Here is a 26106-nt window from a genome sequence, read left to right on the forward strand (position 1 = left end):
CAGCAGATTTTTGAAGGCTGTTGAATAGTTTCAGGTTCGCAGCATTAGAAATATCAATCCCTTACACCTACAGCATCGGTGCTAACACCCACTGACACCGCAGCTACGTGTCAGGTCTGGAGCTAGCGCCGGGATAAAGGAGGTGAATAGCGAGCGAGTGTGTGACATTTCTCCACACCGCCATGCGTTTGATCTTCTTTAATAATGTTGTTGTGACGGCCCAAGGAGCCGAACTCGAACCTCCGCGATCCACCGCCTCTCCGATCGATAACCCATTACCACCCCGACACGCGGCGTTTCTCCATCCGCTGCACTGCTGAGCCGCCATGTGGGCACCATGGCAATGCCGTCCCCGTGATGCATGTGTGTCTTATGGAAATATTACACACACACATATATGCAAAACGTTGCATAATCGTACACACCTTCCTAATCTTTACATTTACCGAGTGAGGATTAAAAAGAGAAGCAACCACAAGGCCAAGCATAACCTTCAGCATGATGCCACCACCACCATGTTTCACACTCCTGGAAAATTATAAATCAGAACTTGGTTATTATTTGAGTCGCAACTATATCATTTAGCAAGATAGAGTGGTTTTACTTTTTACTTCAAGATCCAGAAGAAAATCCAATAGAAGAAAAGGGAAGAAAAAAGTATAGGTTGAACCAGTTGAAAATAAAGGAAGAAGTCCTGAAAAAAAGATAGACAAAGATCCTGAAAAAAACAACAGAAGTTCCAGAAAGTAAATAGAGGAGAAGGTTCAGAAGAAAAAAGACAAATACGGGAGGAAATTATAGGAGATCCAGACCAAATATAGAGGGAAATATCTAAGAGAAAATGTAGGGGGTCCAGACCATATATGGAGAATATTTTTCCAGAAGAATATGGAGGAGATCCAGACCAAAAATCTGGGAAAGTAAACAGATAAAAATGGAGAAGATCCAGAAAAGAATAGAAGAAAATTTACAGAAGAAAAATGAAAGAGATCCAGACCAAAAGAAAGAGAAGAAAATGGTTTGAGAAGCATGAGGGTACATTTTGGAGAAAAGCGATGGGTCATGCAACAGCAGCACTCCCAATGGTGTCAAAAACGGGGAGCTGGATCTTCAACTTCGGGAAGAGAAAGAAGTCCGCAGGAGCCAAATCTAGCGAGTAGGGTGCGTGCGGCGTTGTGATGGCGTTGTTTCACGTGTGAGGAAGAGCTCAATGACAGGGTGCGCACGTGGTCAGAATAGCAGACGTGGTAATGCACGTGGTCAGTTTAGCACCAGTCGCAGAGCTCCCGATGTGCACAGGACGAGGTGTTTTGACACAATGACTTATGAAGGTCGGTGCTCCTTGTGACTGTGTGTGCAGCCCTGTGCTGCCATCTGTTGGCATGTAAAAAACTACCACATGGTATGCAGTGAAGAAATACTGAAGTGACAAAGAAACAAGAAACTAAAAAGATGAAAAAATCATCTATACAAAAATATCAAATTTAAAAATATACACAAAAAGTGTATCCACAGTGTATTTGCTTTGGAATTTCCCCAATGGCATCACAGTTACACAATCACCGATTGGGTTTACAAGCCAAGCAACAGAGTCTGGCCTCCATTTTTATAGCACAGTCTCCAGCCCCTCTGAGGATGTAGCATTGATTGGGAAGTAAACTTCTCACCATATACAGCAGCTGTGAAAAGTTTGGAAACTCCTCGCCGTTTATGGTTTTTCTGTTCAACAAACTCAGTAAAGGCAAAAACAAAAAAGAATTGGACAGTAAATGAGTGAAAGAAAGTTCTGTGGAGTCCAAGTGTGAGAAGAACCTACTGTATGTTCAAGTTCTGTGGGTGTTATTTCGAGAGTAAACGGTGGTCTGGAGTGATATCTATCATGGAATCACCTGCCCAGTCATTTCCCCTACATCCCACTGAACTGCTCTGGGATGAACAAGAAAATTCCAACTAGTGAAGTTTGGAGAAAGGAAGTGTCCAGATGCTGAAAGTGTGTGAAGATGTTATTCATGCTAAAGGACGATTTTCCAAGAAAATAAAATGCAACATCTGGATTTTTATAGATTTGTTTGGTCAAAGGAAATCTTCAGACTGTTACCTCAAATCAAAGTGTAGTTCTATATGAGGGTTCACACAGAAGATCATATCTCTGTCTTCTGACATTTTCTTACTGGATGGTTTTCTCCAGACACTTGCAGTTGTGCCAAAGTCTTTCAATCTTTCTAAATACTGACATTCACATCACTTTAATCTCTTTCTGAAAAACTCTTCCAAGCATTTTGTCCTGAATCTCTCCTGCATATCTTCTGGACATCTCTTACCTATCTTGTGAATAACTGATGGATATCTCCTATATATCTTCTGGGTATCTCCTGGATAACTAATGGATATATCTAGTATTTCTCCTGGCTATCTTCTGGATATCTGACAGATATTTCCTGAATTTCTTCTGAATATCTCCTAGATATCTCCTGAATCTTTCCTGGATATCTCCTGCATATCTCCTGGATATCTGATGGATATCTCCTGACTATCTCCAGTATTTGTCCTGGCTATCTTCTGGATATCTGACAGATATCTCCTGAATATCTCCTGGATAGCTCCTGTATCTCTCCTGGAGATTTCCTGGATATCTTCTGCATATCTCCTGGATAGCTCCTGAATATCTCCCACCCCTTTCCTGGATGATTTAGTAAGTACTCCTGACATCAAACCAAAATATAATGTTCCAGTTTCAAGGCTACAAAAATGTGGTCTCAAGGGTGAGTGAAAACTTATGCAAGGATCATAAATCTACCATCCTAAAGGGAATTCTTGGAGATTCTTTGTAGGAGTCCAGTGACAGAAGACTCTATGTTTTTAGAACATAAGAACCTCTTTGGGAAAATGTGTACCATACATATCTCTCTCTCGCTGCAATCTTTTCCTCTCTGTTCTCTGTTTTTTTTTTTTTTTTAGCAGGAACACACACTTGGAGAATGTAAACGTGACACCAAAAACACAGAGCTGTATGAAGCTGAAGGCTCTGAAAATCTAAGACCTGACGGGAGGAAAAGTAAGAATGTAGGGTGACTGGGACACAAGTTTCCTTCTGTCTTGAGTAAACGCTGTCCTCTTTATCTGAGGCGGCTTGGGCTCCTCACAATGGCAATCGCCTCGCAATTCTCTGGTGTGCAGGCCGTTCAACACCACTTCAATTCATTTCTATTTGTGTAGCACTTTTTACAATGGACTTTATCTCAGAGCAGCTTTAAAGTAGTTATAAGGTTGTAAAAAAGAAGTTTATTGCTTATAAGTGTGTTCATTATAATTATAAGTTTATCCCTGATGAGAGAACCAGTGGCGACTGTAGTGAAGAAAAACCACCTTGAGATGGCATGAGGAAGAAATCTTTAGAGGAACGGGACTCAAAAGGAAACCCGCCCTCATCCTCAACACTGAATGTCCATTTATTACAGTTCCAGTCTTGGAGGGTGTAGTTAAAGGTGCTTTAAATGCAGAACTGTTCATGCAAACTGTGGTCCTGAACAATTGTAGTAGACTGGTGATATTAATTACAGTCCAAATTCATCCTCAAAGTTCTTGAGTTGCTCAGCAGCTTCATGGATCTTTAGTTTGTTGATCTGGAAACATCTCCAGCTGCACAGAGCGGTTGAAGAGAACTCAATCCAGAGGTGGGGTGTCAGATTATCCTGGCAAATCTGAAGAGAAAAAAAAGGACACCACCTGGGCAATTGTTTTTTTAAGGCTGAATCGTTTTCTTCTGAATGAGCAGTCGATCATGACGTCATAAATGATAATGATGCCAAAATTCCCTCACACTATCACCGTTCTTATAAAAGCCTTTACAGCGAACGCTCATTGCGAACCACTTCATCGCTCCATTATAACCTGTCAGAATCTTCCAGGTTCGTGGACACACTTCCGGGTTTGCGTTATGAGCTTCTGGGTTGGCAGCCATCTTGCCATTTTTCCTGCGCCACCCGGTATTTAAGGACGCCTTAGACATTATCTTACCGGCTTGCTTGCCGAAACTTAATGGTGGCCAAATCCTAGTTCCAAAATTTCCCGTTTCCCTGTGCCATACATTCTCATATTATGAAACATAAACTATTTCAAGAGCAGAGATGAACAGAACTAAACAGTCAAATCAAGATTGTTTTTTTTTTTTTTTTTTTTTATTTCAGATGTATAATATAAGCTCTTTGGCACTTTTCTTGTTGGAGCTGAAATCTGGCATTGAAATTGTGGAGGATGAACTGAACCGATGACCGGGATTAGACGAGTGTGTAGGTTTACGGGCGGTTAAAGATGACCTGCTGAAACAAGTCAAAAATAGAAAAACAAAACTTCTGTCCTTTTTTTTGTCCATAAGAACTCAACTTTGCAAAGTGGTGAGATTTGAATCCTCGATTTTGCTTCGTCTAGAAGTTGATGCACATAGAAATGAACACGTTAGCGTTTCTATAAGGGACTATACTGCAATTAAGCACGTGTGTTTGGAAGGAGTCTCCAGTGTGAGGGTTTTGGGGAGGAGTCTCCAGTGACAGGGTTTTTGGGAGGAGTCTCCAGTGACAGGGTTTTTGGGAGGAGTCTCCAGTGACAGGGTTTTTGGGAGGAGTCTCCAGTGTCAGGGTTTTTGGGAGGAGTCTCCAGTGTCAGGGTTTTTGGGAGGAGTCTCCGGTGTCAGGACGTTGTCTCAAGACAGAAGAAAAGCTGTGCTGATGTTAATCTTGTTCAGCTGTGATGAGGAAACCGTGAAATATCTCATTGCTGAGGTCAGAGGTCAGCATGTCCCTGTTACATGTCCCTGTCCTTACAAGTCCCGTGAAAATATTGCACTCGAGGCGCTCTGTTAAATCCTGCCATGGCCAGCGGAGTGCGTGTAATTATTTCTCAACGGCTCTTTAATTAATTTTAGCCAGCGCGAGGGCAGAGACGAGGCCGGGTTACCATATGCCTGTGTGTGTGTGTGTGTGTGTGTGTGTGTGTGTGTGTGTTTGTGTGTGTGGGCGGGGAGGTCGGTGGGAGGTGGTACCCCAGTGTCACGGGCACTAAGACAACAGTAATCAGTTTGTTTGTCCTCATAATTAACCATCACAAGAGTGTGACTTTCTGGCCTGTGATGTCGTCATGGAGACTGCTTCATTCAGGTTTCTGTTTAAACTCCACCTTCAAACTAAATAGGCAGCGCTACTAGTACAGTATTTCTAGGGTTGGTTGGTTGGTGTGAGTAACAGGGTGTGAGGTTGGTGTGAGGAACGGTGTGAGGTTGGTGTGAGGAACAGTGTGTAAGGATGGTGTGAGGAACAGAATGTGAGGTTAGTGTGAGAAACAGGGTGTGAGGTTAGTGTAAGAAACAGGGTGTGAGGTTGGTGTAAGGAACAGGGTGTGAGGTTGGTGTGAGTAACGGTGTGAGAGGAACAGGGTGTGAGGTTGGTGTGGGGAGCAGGGTGTGAGGCTGGTGTGAGGAGCAGGATGTAAGGAACAGAGTGTGAGGTTAGTGTAAGAAACGGTGTGAGGAATGGTGTGAGGTTGGTGTGAGGAATGGTGTGTGAGAAACAGGGTGTGAGGTTGGTGTGAGGAGCAGGGTGTTAGTAACAGAGTGTGAGGTTAGTGTAAGGAACAGGGTGTGAAGTTGGTGTGAGGAGAAGGGTGTGAGGTTGGTGTGAGGAACAGGGTGTGAGGTTGGTGTGAGGAACAGGGTGTGAGGTTGGTGTGAGGAACAGGTTTGGCTGCATCTCGTTTCTCTTGTGGCTTTTTAACAAATCTGGTAGTCACTTTCTCTTGACTCTATAAGACTTCACTGAGATCGAGACAGAAAATGATGTACTATAATCCATTAGAGTTCCAAATGGAATTACGGATAAAATCAGCTACTGCTGAGGATAATGGCGGCCCAGCAGGACTTCGTGTGTGTGTGTGTGTGTGTTCATGTCTTCAACTGAGCAGAATTAATATTCCCCCTTATCATTCACTCAGCGCTTTTCATCATGCAGAGAAGCTGTTAAATCTTAATGAACAGCTATTTTTACCTGCGTCGCCCCGCTCCCACCGAGGCTCTGTCCGAACCCCATGCTTCCACCAGCGGGGGTCCACCAACCTCCCAAACCTCTTCAAGACTCTCAGAAAGTAGCAAATGGCACCCTGAAGAAGTCATTAGCCATCAAAGCCATATGGCAAGACACAAGAACTGTAACTCAATGAGCTTAACGAGGACAAATCTGTAACGAGGACGCATTTTATAAAAACACAAACTCAGCCACAAGTTTGTGTGAAGTAGCGGAGATACCTTCAGCCTTTCCAACCACCCTAAAGTAAGTAGTTTCATATGAGAGCATATTCACATTGGGGGACTGGAAGCTCCAGTGGCTTGTGAGCAAGCTGGGATATGCGAAGAACAAATTTCGATGTAACGTATATGTGACAAATAAAGGCTATTCTATTCCAAAACACTGATTCCTACAACGTTCTCTTCACATGGAGCGCCAAGAACATCTATTGTGGCTGAGGTTTTACATTGATGGTATTTGCCAGAAGCCCTCATCCAGAGGGACTTGGTACAATTACAGTATACGGACTAAAGTATTTAGATAACTAACTTTTTCTACCACAAACTTGGAGATAGACAAATGTGTAGGACATCTTTTAACTTAACTTGAACTAGGAGACCCAAACCTGTTCCAGCATGACTGCATGCATCCCCTGTGCATAAAGCCAGCTTCATGAAGATAAGCTTTCCATGGATTGAAAGATGTCGAAGATCTTCTGCTATAGAGCTCCAAACCTTTTGAACACCGTTGGGATGAATGTGAATGCTGATACACCCCAGAAAACTCCTCACCTCACCTACATCAGTACATGACTTTACTAGCACAATTGTGGCAAATCTCCACAAAATCTAGTGGAACATCTTCCCAGAAGAGTGATGATTATTTTAAGAGCAAATGGGAACTCGATGTGGAATGCAATGTTTAAAATCTGAGCAGATGAGTCCTAAGGGTTGCTCATAGGTCCAGCAGGAGCCATTTTCGAGGTCCTAGAGTTCGAACTCATAATCTTTTGATTAGAAGTCAAACATCTTAACCACTGGCCAACATCTTTTTTAATTGTTAATGTAACAAAAAAAGCAGCTTGGAAAGTGTAAACTGGGATTCTGGGAACCTTCTAGTTAGAGTTTTACCACAGAATGTGGAAACTGACACTGGAGACCTTCCTTAAATGTAAACGTCAGTTTCTGCTCATACTGGACTTGATGGATGTGATGGACGTGATGGATGTGGTGGACGTGATGGATGTGGTGAGCCCTCCCCCTTTTTTCAGTCCTATGTCGTTCAGAAAACTCCTCCATCACCTCAGATCCACAGGTAAAACCTTACACTTGTTTGAAACGATCCTCCTGCAGAAAACCAGGCTGCCAGCCATACCTCCAGGTTGTGTTTTTTGAAGTGAAGGATGCAAGATAAATAGGACGAGTTGAAAAAAAGAATGAAGTCCACAAAAAAAAGAAGGAAAAAAAAGAAGGCTGTAACCTGCAGTCACAGAGCAACAAAAATGCTTAGATCAGGGAACTTCTGCCAAAAAAATGTCCTCACACTGCCATTCCACCAGCAACGGCCACCAAAGACCTACAGCTTCCCCCCCTCCCTTTTTTTAGTAGACAGAAGAAAAAGAAGGTAAAAATAAGCCTTTTCCTCTTTTATTCAGTTCTGCTCACAGTGATGAGCTTTTATGGCTTCCCATGGGGTGCAATTAGAAAAGAGCACACAACGAAAAAATAAACAGGCCAGAACCATCCATCACTACACACACTCACACATGTTCACACACACACACACACACACACACACACACACACACACACACACACACAATCCCTACACAATCTCTGCCTAATCACTACCCAATCCCAGTCCGATCTCTGCCCAATCCCTGCCAATCCAATCTCTACCAAATCCCTGTCCAATCCATGCCAATACCTGTCCAATCTCTGCTCAATCTAATCCCTACCCAAGACCCGGTCAATCCCTACCCAATCCCAGTCCGATCTCTGCCCAATCCCTGCCCAATCCTTATCCAATCTTTGTGCAATCCAATCCCTACTAATTCTATGACCAATGACCTGTCCAATCCCAACTCACACCAAATCTTTGTTCAATCCATGTCCAATCAAATCCCTAAAGATTTTATGCCCAATCACAACCAAATCCCTACCCAAACCCTGCCCAAAATCTCTGCCTAATCCAATCTAAACCGAATTAAATCCCTGTCTAATCCCTGCCAAATCCATAACCAATCTCTGAACTATCCATATATAACACCCATCCAAATCCTGCACCGTCTCTGCCCAGTTCCCCAATAATCTCTTCCCACTCCCCACCTAATACATAACAAATCTCTGTCAATCATTATCTAATCTTTGCCTAATTCAGTCTCTGTCCAATCCCTTTTTGAGGGTTTTGAGGGCAGCAACAAGAACCATTTCACTGGTTACTGCTGGACTCCAAAACTGCACAAACTAAATGTTGATTTCTACCTTTTTGAAGCTTAGACATGATAAAGCCTGCAGCAGAGCAGGAGTGTAAAACTCTGAAGTCCAGAGAGAGAGAGAGAGAGAGAGAGAGAGAGAGAGAGAGAGAGAGAGAGAGAGAGAGAGGGAAAGAGAGAGAGAGACACAGAGAGAGAGAGGGGGGGGGGGGGGAAAGAGAGAGAGAGAGAGAAAAAGAGAGAGAGAGAGAGAGAGAGAGAGAGAGAGAGAGAGAGAGAGAGAGAGAGAGAGAGACAAAAAGGGAAAGGGAAAGAGAGAGCGAGAGAGAGAGAGAGAGAGAGAGAGAGAGAGAGAGAGAGAGAGAGAGAGAGAGAGAGAGAGAGAGAGAGAGGGAGAGAGAGAAAGAGAGAGAGAGACAGAGAGAGACAGAGAGACGGAAAGAGAGAGAGAGAGAGAGAGAGAGAGAGAGGGAGGGAAAGAGGAATGAGGAGTTTGTGAGCTTGTTTGTTAGAGCGAGAGGGAGTATGAGAATAAGTGTGTTTACTCGTTCCAGATAGAGCGGAAGAGAATGAGCAGATCGACAGAACAATGAAGGAGAAATGATTAATGTAGGGGAACAAAAAAAGAAACAAAAAAAAAAAAAACAAAATAGCGTTTGTTTTCGGAAGCGTAATTAGCCCAATTTGCATCCCGCTGTTTTGCATATTTACAGGAAGAGGTCCAGACTCAGGTTCATTATTATTAGTCTGCAATTATGTCTTATTTTCTTGCAACGGACAAATGAAGAAGAAACAAAGAAGAACACGTTTCTTTCGCTTATTACTAAAAATAATTCCCAATACTCGCATCGCCTGGAATTGGGTCCGTGATGAGACGACGGCTCAATTTGCACTCGTCCCTCATTCAGATTAAAAGTTCGAATGAACTTGTAACCTTGAAGAAGGCTGCCGATTTGCCCTCGTCCCCCAGAGGGACAAAAAATTGGAACGAGACGTGTCAATCGGGTGTCTTTTTATTATAATGAGTAGAGTGTGGACTTCATTACGACCCATCAACCTGCCAGAAAGACATTTCCCCAATAAAACAAAACTCATCATAAAGTCAGACCGTGTCCTTGATTTCCTGGAAATCAACTCTGGAGATGCAGCTCTTAAATCTTAAATCTGGTTTTGTTTCCACCTTTTCCACTTTTGCCCGTCAACTCAAAATAAACAATTTCTGAAAGATAAAGTGGAAAAACGGTTCTGAACCACCGTTCGCTCCCAAGACGTTCGATTAGAAAAAAACCCACAAAGCGTCAATCTGAAACGTTCTGCTTTTTTTAGCTTTCTGCCCAAGCAGCCTTGAAGCCACACTAACAGCTGATGGTGAGAAGATCGGCGTTTACTCCTCAGATTAAATCTGGAGCTCGGATTGTGTCATGCCGTGAACAGAACTGCTCTATGCTAACAGATGCTGAGCGGTTTATTAGCGGTAAGCCTACACCTGTAGCTGATGAGACTAATCGGTGCGGTGTTCCAGTCTGGTGGCGCCAATAAAGAGAGAAAGACATCAGCCTCAGGGGGGAGAGAGAGACCAAGCAGAGGAGAGCGGAATGGTGACTAAGAGCAGGCAGATGCTGAGAGAAAGGCGTGTCGGTCCGCGAGTGAGACGGGCAGACGCAGGGGAAAGACGGGCCGGTCCGCGAGTGAGACGGGCAGACGCAGGGGAAAGACGGGCCGGTCCGCGAGTGAGACGGGCAGACGCAGGGGAAAGACGGGCCGATCCGCGAGTGAGACGGGCAGACGCAGGGGAAAGACGGGCCGATCCGCGAGTGAGACGGGCAGACGCAGGGAAAAGACGGGCCGATCCGCGAGTGAGACGGGCAGACGCAGGGGAAAGACGGGCCGATCCGCGAGTGAGACGGGCAGACGCAGGGGAAAGACGGGCCGATCCGCGAGTGAGACGGGCAGACGCAGGGGAAAGACGGGCCGATCCGCGAGTGAGACGGGCAGACGCAGGGGAAAGACGGGCCGATCCGCGAGTGAGACGGGCAGACGCAGGGGAAAGACGGGCCGATCCGCGAGTGAGACGGGCAGACGCAGGGGAAAGACGGGCCGATCCGCGAGTGAGACGGGCAGACGCAGGGGAAAGACGGGCCGATCCGCGAGTGAGACGGGCAGACGCAGGGAAAAAAGACGGGCCGATCCGCGAGTGAGACGGGCAGACGCAGGGGAAAGACGGGCCGATCCGCGAGTGAGACGGGCAGACGCAGGGGAAAGACGGGCCGATCCGCGAGTGAGACTGGCAGACGCAGGGAAAAGACGGACCGATCCGCGAGTGAGACGCGCAGACGCAGAGGAAAGGTGTCTGGAACAGCGAGAGTGTGGAGTACTGGAGGGTACTGTGAGTAATGGAAAGGAAAGAACCGGGGTGAAACAAAGTAAAGAAACAACGCTCTACTTTTGCCCGTCTCTCTTTCCTTCTGCATGGAACCAGTGAGGTTTTTTTTTTTTTTTTGCTTTAAGACCAACAGAATGATGGATAGATACACAGACAGCTAGAAGAACGTTCGAATAATTGCCATGCAACAAAGTTTCTAGGTTGTTCTGGACTTCCTGAAAGTGTAAATATGTGAAATCTCCAACATATAACATTATATTTAATATATAAAGAGAGTGAGAAAGAGAGGAAACACAAAAGGACAAGAAAGACAGAAAAGGGAAAAAAGCTCTGGAGCTCTTACCCGTCTCGATTGAATCTCCTTCACGTACAGAGGAAGAAGAAACTCGGAGACACTTTCTAACCTCACGCCTTCTTTGGTGATGCGTAGATCCCCCATCCCGTCCTACACACACACACACACACACACACACACACACACACACACACACACACACAGTGAGCGAGGAATAATCTCACCTGGGATTAGTGTAAAGACACTTATTACACACCCTTCCATATTCTCCATCTCACCCCAGTGTTCCTGCCCAACATCCGGCGTTCCGGGCTCAGATCCGGATCCGCCTCCGGGCGTACAACAACTAACGAAGGGATATTTTTTTTTAAGTTTAAGGATTTGATATGATATTAATTGCTATTAATAGAATAATTATTATGTTATACACTAAAGGGAAATTATCTTTAATTTATTTCATTATTTTTTTTTTTTTTATCCACTGTTTTTTAGGAACCACCTCAAGTTTATTTATTTATTTTTTAGGGGAAAAAGCAAATGATGAGTTTTAAATGATTATATATGAAAAACAAAGAAAGACAGAGACATGAAGAGAAAAGGAGGGGGGACGTGAGAGGAAAAGAAAAAAAAGAAAGCGAGAGAGAGAGCGAGAGAGCGAGAGAGCGCGAGAGCGAGAGAGAGAGAGCGAGAGAGAGAGCGAGAGAGCGAGAGAGCGCGAGAGCGAGAGAGAGAGAGCGAGAGAGAGAGCGAGAGCGAGAGCGAGAGAGAGAGAGCGAGAGAGAGGAATAGAAAAAAAAGCGATAGATTGGAGAAATTCTCACCAGATGTAATAATCATAAGTGTATCAGGAGGTCAGACTTTATATGAGCCGCTTAACAAACTGAGGTTAAGTGCACACACACGTACACACGCACGCACACGCACGCACACGCACGCACACGCACGCACACGCACGCACACACACGCACACACGCACACACGCACAAAGATCGATACCTTATTGAATTCCAACAACCTTCAGTGACGCTGCTTTTAACAATTTATGTAGTGGAACTGAGGAAACTAATGCAAGAGGGTGTCCTTACACACACACACACACACACACACACACACACACACACACACACACACACACACACACACAGGGAGGTGAAGTAATGCACAGTGCATGGATTGATCTGGTCTGAGTGAGTGGTAAGTACACATTTATCTGCTGTGGCTGTGAACACACACACACACACACACACACACACACACACACACACACACACACACACACACACACACACACTTAAGTGTGTGACACAAACAGAGACGGTAACACAAAGATTGTTTGAAGTGAGAGAACTTTTCTTCGTATGAAGTGATAGAAAGAGTGACAGATGAATAAAAAAGAGAGAAGGAGAGAGAGATCAATGGATCGAGTGAGAGAAAATGAATGACAGAATATACATTAAATGATGAAACATTTAGGAAATCACAGGAACCGGCAAGGAACGAGAGAGAAACATGCATGAAAGAAGGAAAACTAACACACAGATACACACATTGAGAAAAGAGAGAGAAAAACAAAAAAAATTGAAAGAGGGAGAGAGAGAAATACAGATTCAGAAAATACTGCCATGTTTGTTACAGTATTACAGACAGTTATTACATTGCAATAGCTTTAGGCAAGAATAACAGGCTAAAGCAAACACACACACACACACACACACACACACACACACACACACACACACACACACACACACACTGTCCTTTTGCTCTCTCGGTCCATGACACCGAAATTAAAGAACCTCAGACTGACGGTTCGGACTCAAGCGTGACTGATTGCCTCAAACTTAATAAGGTTTCGGTGTGATGATGTCATCAGGATGAGATCACTAATCATAAAAAGCGCTGAGACAGCAGAGCAGGCTGTTTTTCATTTCCATAGCATCAGCTTAAAAATAGTTCTACTTTACACAAAAAAACCCGCGTAGACGTAGAGTTCGCATTTTCTCCACGATGAACAGCGGATATTTACATAACCGAGATAAAGCTTCTATAGCTTTCCCTCTTCCATCTTTCCTCACGCTTTCCTTGTGTCTCACTCGTTCCGAGCTCTTAACACCAATCAGGATCTGAAAGGTGGTCTTCCCCAGGGGTTTGTGGGATCTCATTTGGCGAACGGAGGCTGACCGCCAGCACAAATTGAGTCAGAAAAGGCTTTTGGGAGAAAATGCAGGGAAATGGATAGACACATAAATCCTGACACGTTTATTTTATCTGCCGCTGGTCGCCTCGGTGGCAGATGGTGGATATTACGGGCTATGAGGCTGAAAAGGCCATGGGGAGGTTTTTTTTTCTTCCTTTTCGTCTGGTAATGACAACAGGACAGTTTCGGCGCTTTAGGATCAGCCTTAGCGCTCGTTTACCTGCGTTTCGTGGGAAAGCCGCTTTCCATCATAGGCAGGTGTTGGGAACGAGACACTTCCGTAATGCTGTAACAGGTCCGCGTGAGAGCCACAAATTACACAAATGCATGGTACTGAAAGCATATTTTCACCTCATGCAGCTGCCACATTACAATCTCACACACATTCATCCAGAGCTCCTTCGGGCACATTTTTGGCCTCCAAACATCGCATTACAACCCACCAGCAAATCTTTTGTTTTGTTTTTCTTCTGCATGCTTCCTGATCTGCTCACAATCCTGGAAGCCTATAAAAATGACAAATAAACCGTTCACATACCAAACAGTGAGGGTCCATCTGAAAGCTTCAAACATAGAGAAGTTGCAGAGTTCTTCATCTTTGACTCAGACCTAAATAAAGTCACCAACAATAGATAGTAATTTTACCTTTAATGGCCAAATTCCATCTCCACCAACTATGTCAGCTCCCTCACATAGCCACCATGACTACAGCTCCCCCACAGACTAGAGCTTCCATGGTCTACAGCTCCCAGCAACTACCACAACTCCCTCACATGGCCACTATAACTACAGCTTCCCCACAGACTAGAGCTTTCATGGTCTACAGCTCCCACAAACTTCAGCTTCCTCAAACTACCGCTCCCACAAACCATACCTCCCAGCAGCTACACCAACTCCCTCACATAGCCACCATGGTCTACAGCTCCCCCACAAACTACCGCTCCCACAAACTATGTCCCAGCAAATACTGCAACTTCCACACATTGGCCTCCATGGTCTACATCTCACATGGTCTACATCTCCCAGAAGAATAAGTCTCTATATGAGTGCAGGTGCTCCTCATAGAAAAAAGCACCCTGGTTTCATCAGATGGTTTCAATCCTGTTCACCATTTTTGTCTCCATCAATTTGCTCAACTTATTAAAGATTCTTTACCTCCACTTGCAACTGCTTCTCCTCATCATTCGTGACAGAAACTTTGCCGTGTTCTGATAAAGCCAGAGTCTATTTATGTATGTGTGTGGGATGAGGAACACCTGCACTCAATTAGCAGCTCAGTGATTGTGAGCGCTGTAGACTGTGGTATTTATGTTTGGGAGTTCTGGTGGATGCTGGGAGATGGAGTTTGGCTGTGACCTGACAGCTATACCTTTACCTTTAATGTTTTATATAGGGTATCAATACATTTCTTATGTTTGATCCTCAAGGATCCTCTCCCAGTTCCTTACAAGCTTCTTGTAAGTCTTCCACAAAATACACAGCCTTCTCATCCTCATTTTTCTCACAAGCACAAATTCTGAACTTCAGTTCCTTCCCTCAGTGGTGCTCTACAATCTTTTTCTTCCATCCAAGTCCGATTTCTGAGTCCTGCACTCTTCCTAAGATGTACTTACAGATCCTCCTAAGTAATTCTTCTCCTTCCATCCTAAAACACTCAATCTCCTCTCATTCTAAGGTATTTAGTCTCCTATTATGAGCTCAGCAATTTTAAGTCTCCTACTTGAAATAGACATTTTACAAGCTCCTACTGCCAACATCAATAGGTCTACAATCTCCTTGATCTCATCCAGACATCTGCAAGTTCCTATTTCAAACTAGAATTTAACTTCTGCTATCCCAGGGATCAAAATTACTCCTGAAGTCTATAAGTTCTCATCCCAATCATGATCTACAAGTGCCAACAGCATTATGACCTTGATCTCCTGCCCTCATTAAGAGGGCAGGTCATATTCCAAACCAGATCCCACTCCTACAACTCACATTCTCCTGCAATAATCCAGAAGGCTACATGTTTTCATTCCCAAATCCTTAACAATTGTCTACACAGCATACTGCTCTTAATCTTAGATCTACAAGGTCATATGGAAAACACTGCTCCTCTTCTTCTGCTATCCTGATTACATCCTGGACACTAGAACATCATATTCCAACTTTTACTGTATCTTGTGAGCCAGGATGTTCTCCTTCTGCACCAAAGTCTGTAAACCCTTGCTCATTGATCCAGACTATAATCCTGCCATGCTGAAGGACACCATTTGAGGACTACAAGCTTCTGCTTCCTCTTCCTTGACTGGTTGATGATTGATGACTGGACCAGCACCCTCTTGCCACAGAGACCTCATCACTTCTTGCACTGCACCACGCTGCCTGAGATGCTCTAGAACTGCTCGACTGGTACCACCTTCTCTCAGGATAAGAGGTGAGTATACTTCAAGGCTCTTATTTGTTCTGGAACTGAGGTGGTGAAAGGAACTTCCCCTAAATGTCTGAACAGCGAAGACCCTGGCTATTTTCAAGCGACGGGTGAAGACCTTCATCTTCCTGAAACACTTAAGCTAAGTCTTTTCCAGATTTGCTTTGTCTTTTACAAAAAAAATCCTCTCAACAGAGCTGTAGGCTGATTTATCTTCAGTTTGTTATCTGGCGTTCCAGTGTAGATTTATTTATTTGTAGAGATGTATTTATGTCCAGAGGTGAAAAGTAACAAATGAATCATATCCATTACTGAGTAAAAAAAAAATATATATATAAAAAAAATGGCAAGGGGGGAATGGTGGCCCCAGAAACGATTTCTCTCATTATACTACACAAAAATCCCAGACCCCCAACAAACTCAGTACATTTTAAATGACCAAATCTTTACTTTTACTTGAGTAGATTTTTTTAGACTCATAACTTTACCGGTACTTAAACAAAAGATAAAAGACAAGTAGAGGATGTGATAGCTTTAGACAATCAACAACCTTTTGAGATCTTAGTTTCCAGAAGAACACACCACAGAATACACATAGAGATGTTCTAGACTACACTTCTCTGCAACAGACTCGGTCATGTTTACATTCATCTAAATACTGATCATACACAGCTGTTCTCTAATCACACACGCCTCACGCAATATAAAGAGCCTCAGAATAACGTTACAGAAAAACCCTCAGAGTTCTGACAAAGTCTTTATTCAGTGTTTTGGTTTCCTGGTTTCAATCACTGTTTGGTGATATCTTTGCTTAAATTCTTTGGATTTGCATTTATGGTATTTATCAGACTCCCTTATCCAGACTGATGTACACCTGAGCAGTTGCAGTGGCAGTTTGGTGGCGCTGGCATTTTCACTTGTGACCTTCTGAGCCAAAGATAAATGTCTTAACCACTGAGCTAGCACCTGAACTAGCACCTCTCCATGCTTGGATTTGCCCCCTTGTATTTACTTTACATGTATCTGGAGAATGACTTTGGACATATTTATATTTGATGTTACATAAGTAGATTTCTTTTTGTAAACCATCTCTTCGAAAAAGGAAAGTTAAGTTAGACATGAAGTTGGTAAGATTTACTCACCACTGTGAAATTCATGACCTTCAGGATCCAGATGGTGAGCGCAAGGTTGACAATCATTGTGACAAGGAGGAGGAGGATGAAGAAGTAAAGACAGCGTTTACGCCACCCGTAGATGCCCACCGGGTATGCAGCAGGGCAACCTGGCTTCTGCAGGCCGCTCGGCTGGGACGCCAAAATATACTGCTCCTGGGTCATCTAAAGAGACATGAGAGGAAGAGAGAGAGAGAGAATAATCTTAAAGGTTTAGTCCTGATGAGAAGGTTGTGAGTTGAACACAAACTCAATCCTCCAGTGATCAGTTTGACCAGTTTGATTTCTGTTGCACTCGTTAATCTCTTCAAATGAGCGTTAATGTGACAGTCTACAGTTCATGAATAAGTGATCAATATATAAATGAACTTGGACAGATTGGTGGCTGGTTGGTTAGTTAGTTGATTGTGAAATTGTTTGGGTTGGTTGGGTGGTTAGTTGATTAATTGTTTAGCTGTTTGGGTGATTAATTTGTTAGTTAGTTGATTATTTAGTTGTTTGGGTGGTTGGTTAGTTAGTTGATTGTTTGCTTGTTTGGGTGGGTGGCTGTGTGTCTGGTTTGTTAGTTGGCTAGTTAGTTAATTGTGGAATTGTTTGGGTGGCAGGTTGGTTAGTTGACTGGGTGACTGTGTGGCCGGTTTGTTAGTTGGCTAGTTGGTTGATCGAGTGGTTGGTTGGTTAGATAGTTAATAGGTTAGTTGGGTGGGTGGCTGTGTGGCTAGTTTCTAAATTGGTTAGTTAGTTGATTGTTTAGTTGGTTGGATGGTTGGTTAGTTGGCGAGTGGCTGGTTTGTTAGTTTGCTAGTTAGTTGATTGTGGAATTGTTTGTATGGTTGAATTGTTAGTTGGTTGTTTACTTGGGTGGGTGGATGTGTAGCTTATTTGCTAGTTGACTAGTTGATTGTGAAATTGTTTGGATGGTTGATTAGCTGGTTAGTTTATTGTTTAGTTAGCTGCATGGTTGGTCGGTTAGTTGGGTGGCAGTGTGGCTGGTTTGTTGGCTCGCTGATTGGTTGATTGTTTAGTCGGTTACTTGGGTGGGTGGCAGATTTGTTAGCTGGTAAGTTAGTTGATTGTGCAGTTGGTTAGGTGGTCAGGTTTTTGGTTAATTGATTTGTTGGTTGACTGGATAGTTGGTCAATTGGTTGGCAGATAGTTAATGATTAGTTTACTAAACTAAACGCAAAATATGTGGATGCGGTTTAACTTATAGTGAATACTGTGAGTTTGATAAACAGGTTGAGGCAGAAGATGAGGAAGAAATCATGAGAAATTGAACAAAAATGGCACCAGAAGTTAAAACCAACAGCTTCATATTTAGTAGAAATGCAGCAGACACATGCACCGTGTGTAGGATTCAAACCAGAGACAATTCTAAATATACATATAAAATTCGTAAAGAAAATGATGTGCGATTTGGAGTCATTCAGTCAGTTTTGCTCTACAAACATCGATGACAGCTTTAACTCATCTCATCGTTATAAGACGATAATCCACGGCTGGGTTCTGAGGGCATTTTAACGCTCTCTGCTTTACATCAGGCCGTTTTTCACCTTCACAGCATGCGCTAACATCCTGTAAACTCACCCAGACCTGGATTATGCCTTCAGAAACATTACAATGATATTTTATTTTGATGAGACAACAAATACAGAGCAGGTGCACACATTAGAATAACAACAACAACTTCTTCTTCTTCTTTCGGCTGCTCCCATTAGGGGTCGCCACAGCGGATCATCCGTCTCCATACCACCCTGTCCTCTATATCTGCCTCTTTTACACCAACTACCTGCATGTCTTCCCTCACCACATCCATGAACCTCCTCCTTGGCCTTCCTCTTTTCCTCCTACCTGGTGGCTCCATCTTCAGCATTTTTCTACCAATATAATTCATGTCCCTTCTCTGCACATGTCCAAACCATCTCAATCTCGCCTCCCTCACCTTGTCACCAAAACATCCTACATGTGCTGTCCCTCTAATAAACTCATTTCTAATCTTGTCCATCCTCGTCACTCCCAACGAAAACCTCAACATCTTCAGCTCCGCTACCTCCAGCTCCACCTCCTGTTTTTTACTCAATGCCACTGTCTCTAATCCATACAACATCGCAGGTCTCACCACAGTCCTATAAACTTTCCCTTTCATTCTTGCAGATACTCTTCTATCACAAATCACTCCTGTCACTCTTCTCCACCCACTCCACCCTGCCTGCACTCTTTTCTTTACTTCCCTAACACACTCTCCATTACTTTGCACTGTTGACCCCAGGTACCTGAACTCCTCCACCTTCTCCACCTCTTCTCCCTGCAACCGCATCACTCCACTGCCCTCCCTCTCATTCACACACATGTACTCTGTCTTACTCCTACTGACTTTCATTCCCTTTCTCTCCAGCGCATATCTCCACCTCTCCAGGCTCTTCTCAACCTGCTCTCTACTCTCACCACAAATCACAATATCATCTGCAAACATCATAGTCCAGGGAGACTCCTGTCTGACCTCGTCCGTCAACCTGTCCATCACCACTGCAAACAGGAAAGGGCTCAGGGCCGATCCTTGATGCAGTCCAACCTTCACCCTGAACCAGTCTGTCGTACCTACTGCACACTTTACTGCCGTCACACTGTCCTAATACATGTCCTGCACCACCCTCACATACTTCTCTGACACACCTGACTTCCTCATACAATACCACAACTCCTCTCTCAGCACCCTGTCGTACGCTTTCTCTAAATCCACAAATACACAATGCAGCTCCTTCTGTCCTTCTCTATACTTCTCCATCAACATCCTCAAAGCAAATAAGGCATCTGTGGTGCTCTTCCTCGGCATGAAACCATACTGTTGCTCACAGATGGTCACCTCTTCTCTCAGCCTGGCTTCCACTACTCTTTCCCATAACTTCATGGTGTGACTGATCAACTTAATTCCCCTGTAGTTACTGCAGGTCTGCACATCTCCCTTATGCTTAAAGATCGGTACCAGCACACTCCTTCTCCATTCCTCAGGCATCCTCTCCCCTTCCAGAATCCTGTTAAACAATCTGGTTAAAAACTCCACTGCCATCTCTCCTAAACATCTCCACGCTTCTACCGGTATGTCATCTGGTCCAACCGACTTTCCATTCTTCATCTTCTTAATCGCTGCTCTCACTTCCTCCTTACTAATCCTATCTACATCCTGCTTCACCAACTCCACATCCTCCAACCTTCTCTCTCTCTGATTTTCCTCATTCATCAGCTGCTCAAAATACTCCCTCCATCTTCTCAACACACTCTCCTCACTAGTCAACACATTTCCCTCTCCATCCTTTATTGCTCTAACTTGCAGTACATCCTTCCCAGCTCGGTCCCTCTGCTTGGCCAATCGGTATAAATCCTTTTCTCCTTCCTTAGTGTCCAACCTCTTATACAGTTCCTCATATGCCTTTTCCTTGGCTTTCGCCACATCCCTTTTAACCTGCTGCCGCATCTCCTTGTACTCCTGCCTACTCTTCTCATCACTCTGTCGATCCCACTTCTGTTTTGCCAATCTCTTTCCCCTAATGCTCTCCTGCACTTCCTCATTCCACCACCACGTCTCCTTGTCTTGCTTTCTATTTCCAGATGTCACACCAAGTACTTTTCTAGCTGCCTCCCTCATCACTCCTGCAGTAGTTGCCCAATCATCCGGCACCTCTTCACCACCACCAAGCCCCTGTCTGACCTCTTCCCTGAACCTCACACTAAACTCTTCCTCCTTCAGTTTCCACCATCTTATTCTTGTTTCAAACCTTACTTTCCTCCTCTTCTTCTTCGCCTCCAAAACCATCCTACAGACCACCATCCGATGCTGTCTAGCTACACTGTCCCCCGCCAACACCTTACAGTCTCCAATCTCCTACAGGTTGCATCTCCTACACAGAAGATAATCCACCTGTGTGCACCTTCCTCCACTCTTATACGTCACCCTATGATCCTCCTTCTTCTTAAAATACGTGTTCACCACTGCCATTTCCATCCTTTTAGCAAAATCTACCACCATCTGCCCTTCCACATTCCTCTCCTTAAAACCATACCTACCCATCACCTCCTCATCACCTCTGTTCCCTTCACCTACATGCCCATTAAAGTCTGCCCCAATCACCAATCGTTCTTTCCTAGGTACACCATCTACCACTTCATCTAATTCACTCCAGAATCTTTCTTTCTCCTCCATCTCACAGCCGACTTGTGGAGCATAGGCACTGATGACATTTATCATTATCCCTTCAACTTCCACCTTCACGATCATCACCCTATCAGAAACTCTCTTCACCTCCACTACACTCTTACTGTACGCTTCCTTCAGAATCACCCCTACACCATTTCTCTTTCCATCCACACCATGATAAAACAGTTTAAACCCACCTCCAATGTTCCTGGCCTTACTCCCTTTCCACTTGGTCTCCTGAACACACAACACATCTACCTTTCTCCTCTCCATCATATCAGCTATCTCTCTCCCTTTACCCGTCATAGTACCAACATTTAAAGTACCAACCCGAACCTCTACTCTCCTACACTGCTCCTTTTCCTGCCGTCTCTGTAGACGTCTTCCTCCTCTCCTTCTCCTCCTTCGGCCAACAGTAGCCCAATTTCCACCGGTACCCTGTCGGCTAACGATACCTGTGGCGGTCGTTGTTAACCCGGGCCTCGACCGATCCGGTATGAAATTCTCATTTGTGATCCGCATATTTGATTTGGCACATGTTTTACGCTGGATGCCCTTCCTAACGCAACCCTCCCCATTTACCCGGGCTTGGGACCGGCACTAAGAGTACACTGGCTTGTGCCCCCCTAATGGCTGGGTTAGAATAACAACAACAACAACAACAAAAAAACACAGCACACATGAACTGAGACACTTTATGTCCGACATACTCATATTTGAAGATATATTACATTCCTTTGTAAAAGATCTCACCCTGGAAGTGTTTGAAAGACGTTATAATTAACACTGCAAGTGGGCCGCTCTTCACGCTCACCTCCACCGGTTGTAGCTTGACATATAAACCCACTTGTAGGGCTTTGCGACTGTGAGACACTGTTGACTCCTAACTGAAAGGTACTCAACTCATTTACACTGCGATACTCTGGAAATCTCCCAGCCGAGCATCGGAATCACGAGAATAATGCAGCGTGCGAGGGTGAAGGGGAAAAAAGCAATAGGCAGCACATATGCTATTGAGAGACGAGTGAAGGACCGTTCGAGTCTTTCTCTACACTTCTACATCTGCTATCGTTCTCTTTTAACCCGAAAACGCATGAAGAACCCTGATGTATGTAAGTGATTACAGAGTAGATTACAGTGCAGCCACGGTGCCTCGTGTACGGATCATTTATAAATAGTGAGAAGGAAGACGGGAAACCAGGACAATAAGGAACCTCGGATTTTTCCAGGTGCAGCATTTCTGCATTTATTTATTTTTATTAAAACAGAATACGTTTCCAGAGAACACCTTTGTCACCCGGTGCATCGCTGATATGGTTTCCAGGTCAACTCGTATTAGACGTGAGAAAAAGAACGACTTTTATTTTACTGCAAAACGAAAAAGCGTTTCCACAAGCCGGAGGAGACTTTATTGTATTTTTTTATTTCTGAGACAAAAACTCAGTGTTCAGCTTCACTTTTTCTCTCCTTATGTACCATGCGAGCGTTTCGGAGTGAAGTGTTTTCTGGTTCCATACATATTCATGGCGTGTGATTCAATGCGTGTGGGCGGGTAAGAGTTTGTAGGAGTTATTAATTGTTCATAGCCCATTTGGATGCAACAGGTCACACGCTTTCTCTCTCTCTCTCTCTCTTTCCCTCCCTCTCATTTTGCCTGAAGTCTTTCGCCTCTATAAATATCCCTGCATTAGAAAGGCAGAAATGCAACTCTTTTTCTTCCCCCTACCTCCTCTGCCCTCCACACCCACGCACTCGCTCGCTTCGGGGAGCGATCGCTAGTGTTTTCTCAGGCCAGGCAACTTCTGCTCGTGCCGTTTGGAATCCGAAGTTATTTTTCCTCCCTGTCACATTGCCAGCTCTGCTGTTTCTCTATTCTTTCTTTTAGTGGAATACTTTTCTCCCTCGTTTCTCAAATTGATCTGACAAGCAAAAGATCTATCACTCTTCTCTAAAGCTCCCCTCATTAAGGGCCTCTGGACCAAACAGCTCACCTGAGCCTTCAATCAACTAGATTACAGCTGCTGACCGCACTGAAAATCTGTGTGTGTGTGTGTGTGTGTGTGTGTGTGTGTGTGTGTGTGTGTGTGTGTATGAGTGCTCACCTGTCTAGCCTGCATTTTTTTTCCCCTTAATAGCCAAAAGGCTTCCATTATAAACCGATAGCTATTAGGTATGTGGCTTTGGAAGTTCTCACTGGAAAGTGAACCATTTTGTCAATCTCAGTTTGGTTCTTCTTGGACGCTAACAAGATCTAAGCTGACCTTGTTTGTGTCGCCATGCTGCCCCCTTATGAGGCGACCAGATAACAATCCAAATTTATCATTTGAAATCCAGTGTTGGAAGTCAAGCCAAGTACAGGTGTTCCCAGAGTTATGATGAAGATGCGTCGTGAAGACTCCAATGCAACTTGAAAAAAAAATGGTTAGTCTACCCAGGAGTCTTGAAGAATAGTGAATAGTATGAACGTATAAACAGTATATAGCTATCTGGCGCATGGACGAGCGCCGTTTCCTGAGTAGTGGTAGAAGAACACGCCGCTACGTTTGCCTGCCACACGAAAACGTATCGAACCATCATAACTACCTGTATTCAATTCATCAAACCCTCACAGCTGATACCTCTTCTGATATGATTCTGACACGAGCTCTGTTTACCAGAAACTACTTTATTTATCTACACACTATCACCTTCAAAATAGTCCAGATGCACAGCAACACAGTGCTCCCAGCATTTCTGCCACCTCTGGAACATGTCCTGAAAGCACCTTCTGCTAATCATGCTGGATCTCCGCAGTGGTGTCAAAACGGCGATCTACATATTCGGGAAGGGGGTGAAATCTGCAGGAGTCCTCATTATCAGGCAGCTTCCATTTCCATTTATAGTATTTTTTTGCAGATGCATTTTACATTTATCTCATTCATACACCTGAGAAGCTATGGGCCTTGCTCAGGGGCCCTGCTCAGGAGCCCCGGAATGGCAGCTTGGTGAGGTTGGGATTTAAACTCACAATCTTCTGATCTAATGGGTCTTCTAACAGTTACATGTCCAAAATCTGACATCAGACATTACATTAGGACATTATAACATTAGCATATGTTAACATATAACATGAACAGTGAAGTGAAGAACACTGATGATCTTCATCATGGCACCTGTTAGTGGGTGGATTTATTTATTAGGCAGCAGGTAAACATTTTCTCCTCAAGTTGATGTTAGAAGCAGGAAAAATGGCCGTAAGGATTTGAGCGAGTTTGACAAATTGTGACGTCTAGACGTCTGGGTCAGAGCATCTTCAAAACTGCAGCTCGTGTGGGATGTTCCTGGTCTGCAGTGGTCAGAATCTATCAAAAGTGCTCCAAGGAAGGAACAGTCGTAAACCGGTGACAGGGTCGTGGGCGGACGAGGATCATTGAGGCACATGGGAAACGAAGGCTGGTCCGTGTGGTTCCGATCCCACAGACGACCTCCTGTAGCTCAAACTCCTGAAGAAGTTCATGCTGTTGATGATCGACGGGTCACAACAGTTTTAGCAGCAAAAGGAGACCAACACAATACTAGGCAGGTGGTCGTAGTGTAATGGCTAATCGATGCATATAACCTGCTAATTTACCCCCAGGATGGTCGTGATTATGACTGAGAAGCACAAATCAACTCCTACAGAGTGCCTCTGAGTTTTCCAAGTAAAGAAATATTCATTTAAATCCATCTTAAGTCGAAGTCTACAAGACAGTTAATTCCTCCGATTGATTACCATGTTACCAAACAACATTGAATAAAAACAGGAGAAGAGATGACTGTAATTGGTGGCTTGATGGATCACTGACTTCCCAAGTGAACGTCACGAAATCCCTTAATCACACCATGTCTCTGTCAGATCAGCTCTGAACATTTGTCTTCTCGAGCTAGAAAAAGTCAAAGGGCTTAAACTCTCTGAATTAAAATGACAAAAAATGTACCTGTGCGTGTTGTGTGTGTGTGTGTGTGTGTGTGTGTGTGTGTGTGTGTGTGTGTGTGTGTGTGTCGAGCAGGAGAGTCGAGATCCTCGACACAAAGCAAACAAGGCAGGAAAATATCACCCAGCCTTCCATGCTTACTTTGAATCAATAGCAGAATGATACTAGCTGGAGTTCGGCGTGTCGGCGACTCGCGAGTAGCCAGGCGCTAACTCTGAGCGGGATTAGCAAATCGATACATCATTTAAAAAAAGGTCATCGAAGCCAGGGACATAATTTAATGCAGGGCAGCCAGCAGCAGAAGATTTGCAGCTAATTAAACGCTGCCATCAGTGAGCAGACTCAGGCACTGCACAACCACAGATACCCGTCGTGCCGAGTGCCGGGTCTAATGTACGACTGGAACAGGATCAAATCTGGTTTTTGACACATATTAATATAACAGTAGACATGTTTCTGACACAGTTACAATTCTTTGAAAGTGAATCATCAAATAGGAAGCTACAGGTGTGAGCTGTGAACAATTGGTCACTAGGATGGAGGGTTGGCAGTCCCTTTAAACCAGGACCCCCAAAATATGGCTCTCCACATTTGGAACATCTCTCTGGACAATGCCAGAGACAAAAATTGTCCCTCAGTTATCAATAAAGGTCAAGGCACTAGCAATAGTTGATTGCTGGAACTGTTTGCAATCGGCTATAGTTTTTCCAGCTTCCACTTTATGCTGTCATTACGAGAGCGGCCTCTAGAGGCGAATCACTAAAGCCACAACGCGCCGCACAGAGAGCACTTTATTTAGAATTGATGAATTATACAAGCATATTTATTCACATTTATTTCCTTTAGCATATTTTCATGATTCAGTACTTTTTTTTTTAGCTTTGTAATGAAGTTCAGTACTGTTTTACACCATGTTTATATTTTTTTTATCCAGTATCCATTTTAAAAAATCGGATGATTAATTGGTTATTGGCGAGTACGATCCGATCTAGCTATCCGTAAAATCGACCTCTA

The 26106-nt window shown here is 44.1% G+C and overlaps 1 protein-coding gene across 3 annotated transcripts in view; it reads right to left on the bottom strand.

The window, feature by feature from the left end:
* Positions 1-26106, bottom strand: part of sgcz (sarcoglycan zeta) — a 152117-nt gene that overhangs the window by 46185 nt on the left and 79826 nt on the right. For all 3 annotated transcript variants that reach the window (XR_014532005.1, XR_014532006.1, XM_083532998.1), the window contains exons 2-3: positions 16918-17112; positions 11214-11315 (exon numbers count right to left, since the gene is read on the bottom strand). Coding sequence is in view for 1 of the 3 variants with exons in the window: in XM_083532998.1 (XP_083389124.1) it covers positions 11214-11315; positions 16918-17112 (297 nt within the window). In the remaining 2 variants the exon portion in view is untranslated. The remainder of the gene's footprint in view (positions 1-11213; positions 11316-16917; positions 17113-26106) is intronic.

This window comes from Silurus aristotelis (assembly GCF_946808225.1).
Source record: "Silurus aristotelis genome assembly, chromosome: 27".
Lineage (NCBI taxonomy): Eukaryota > Metazoa > Chordata > Actinopteri > Siluriformes > Siluridae > Silurus > Silurus aristotelis.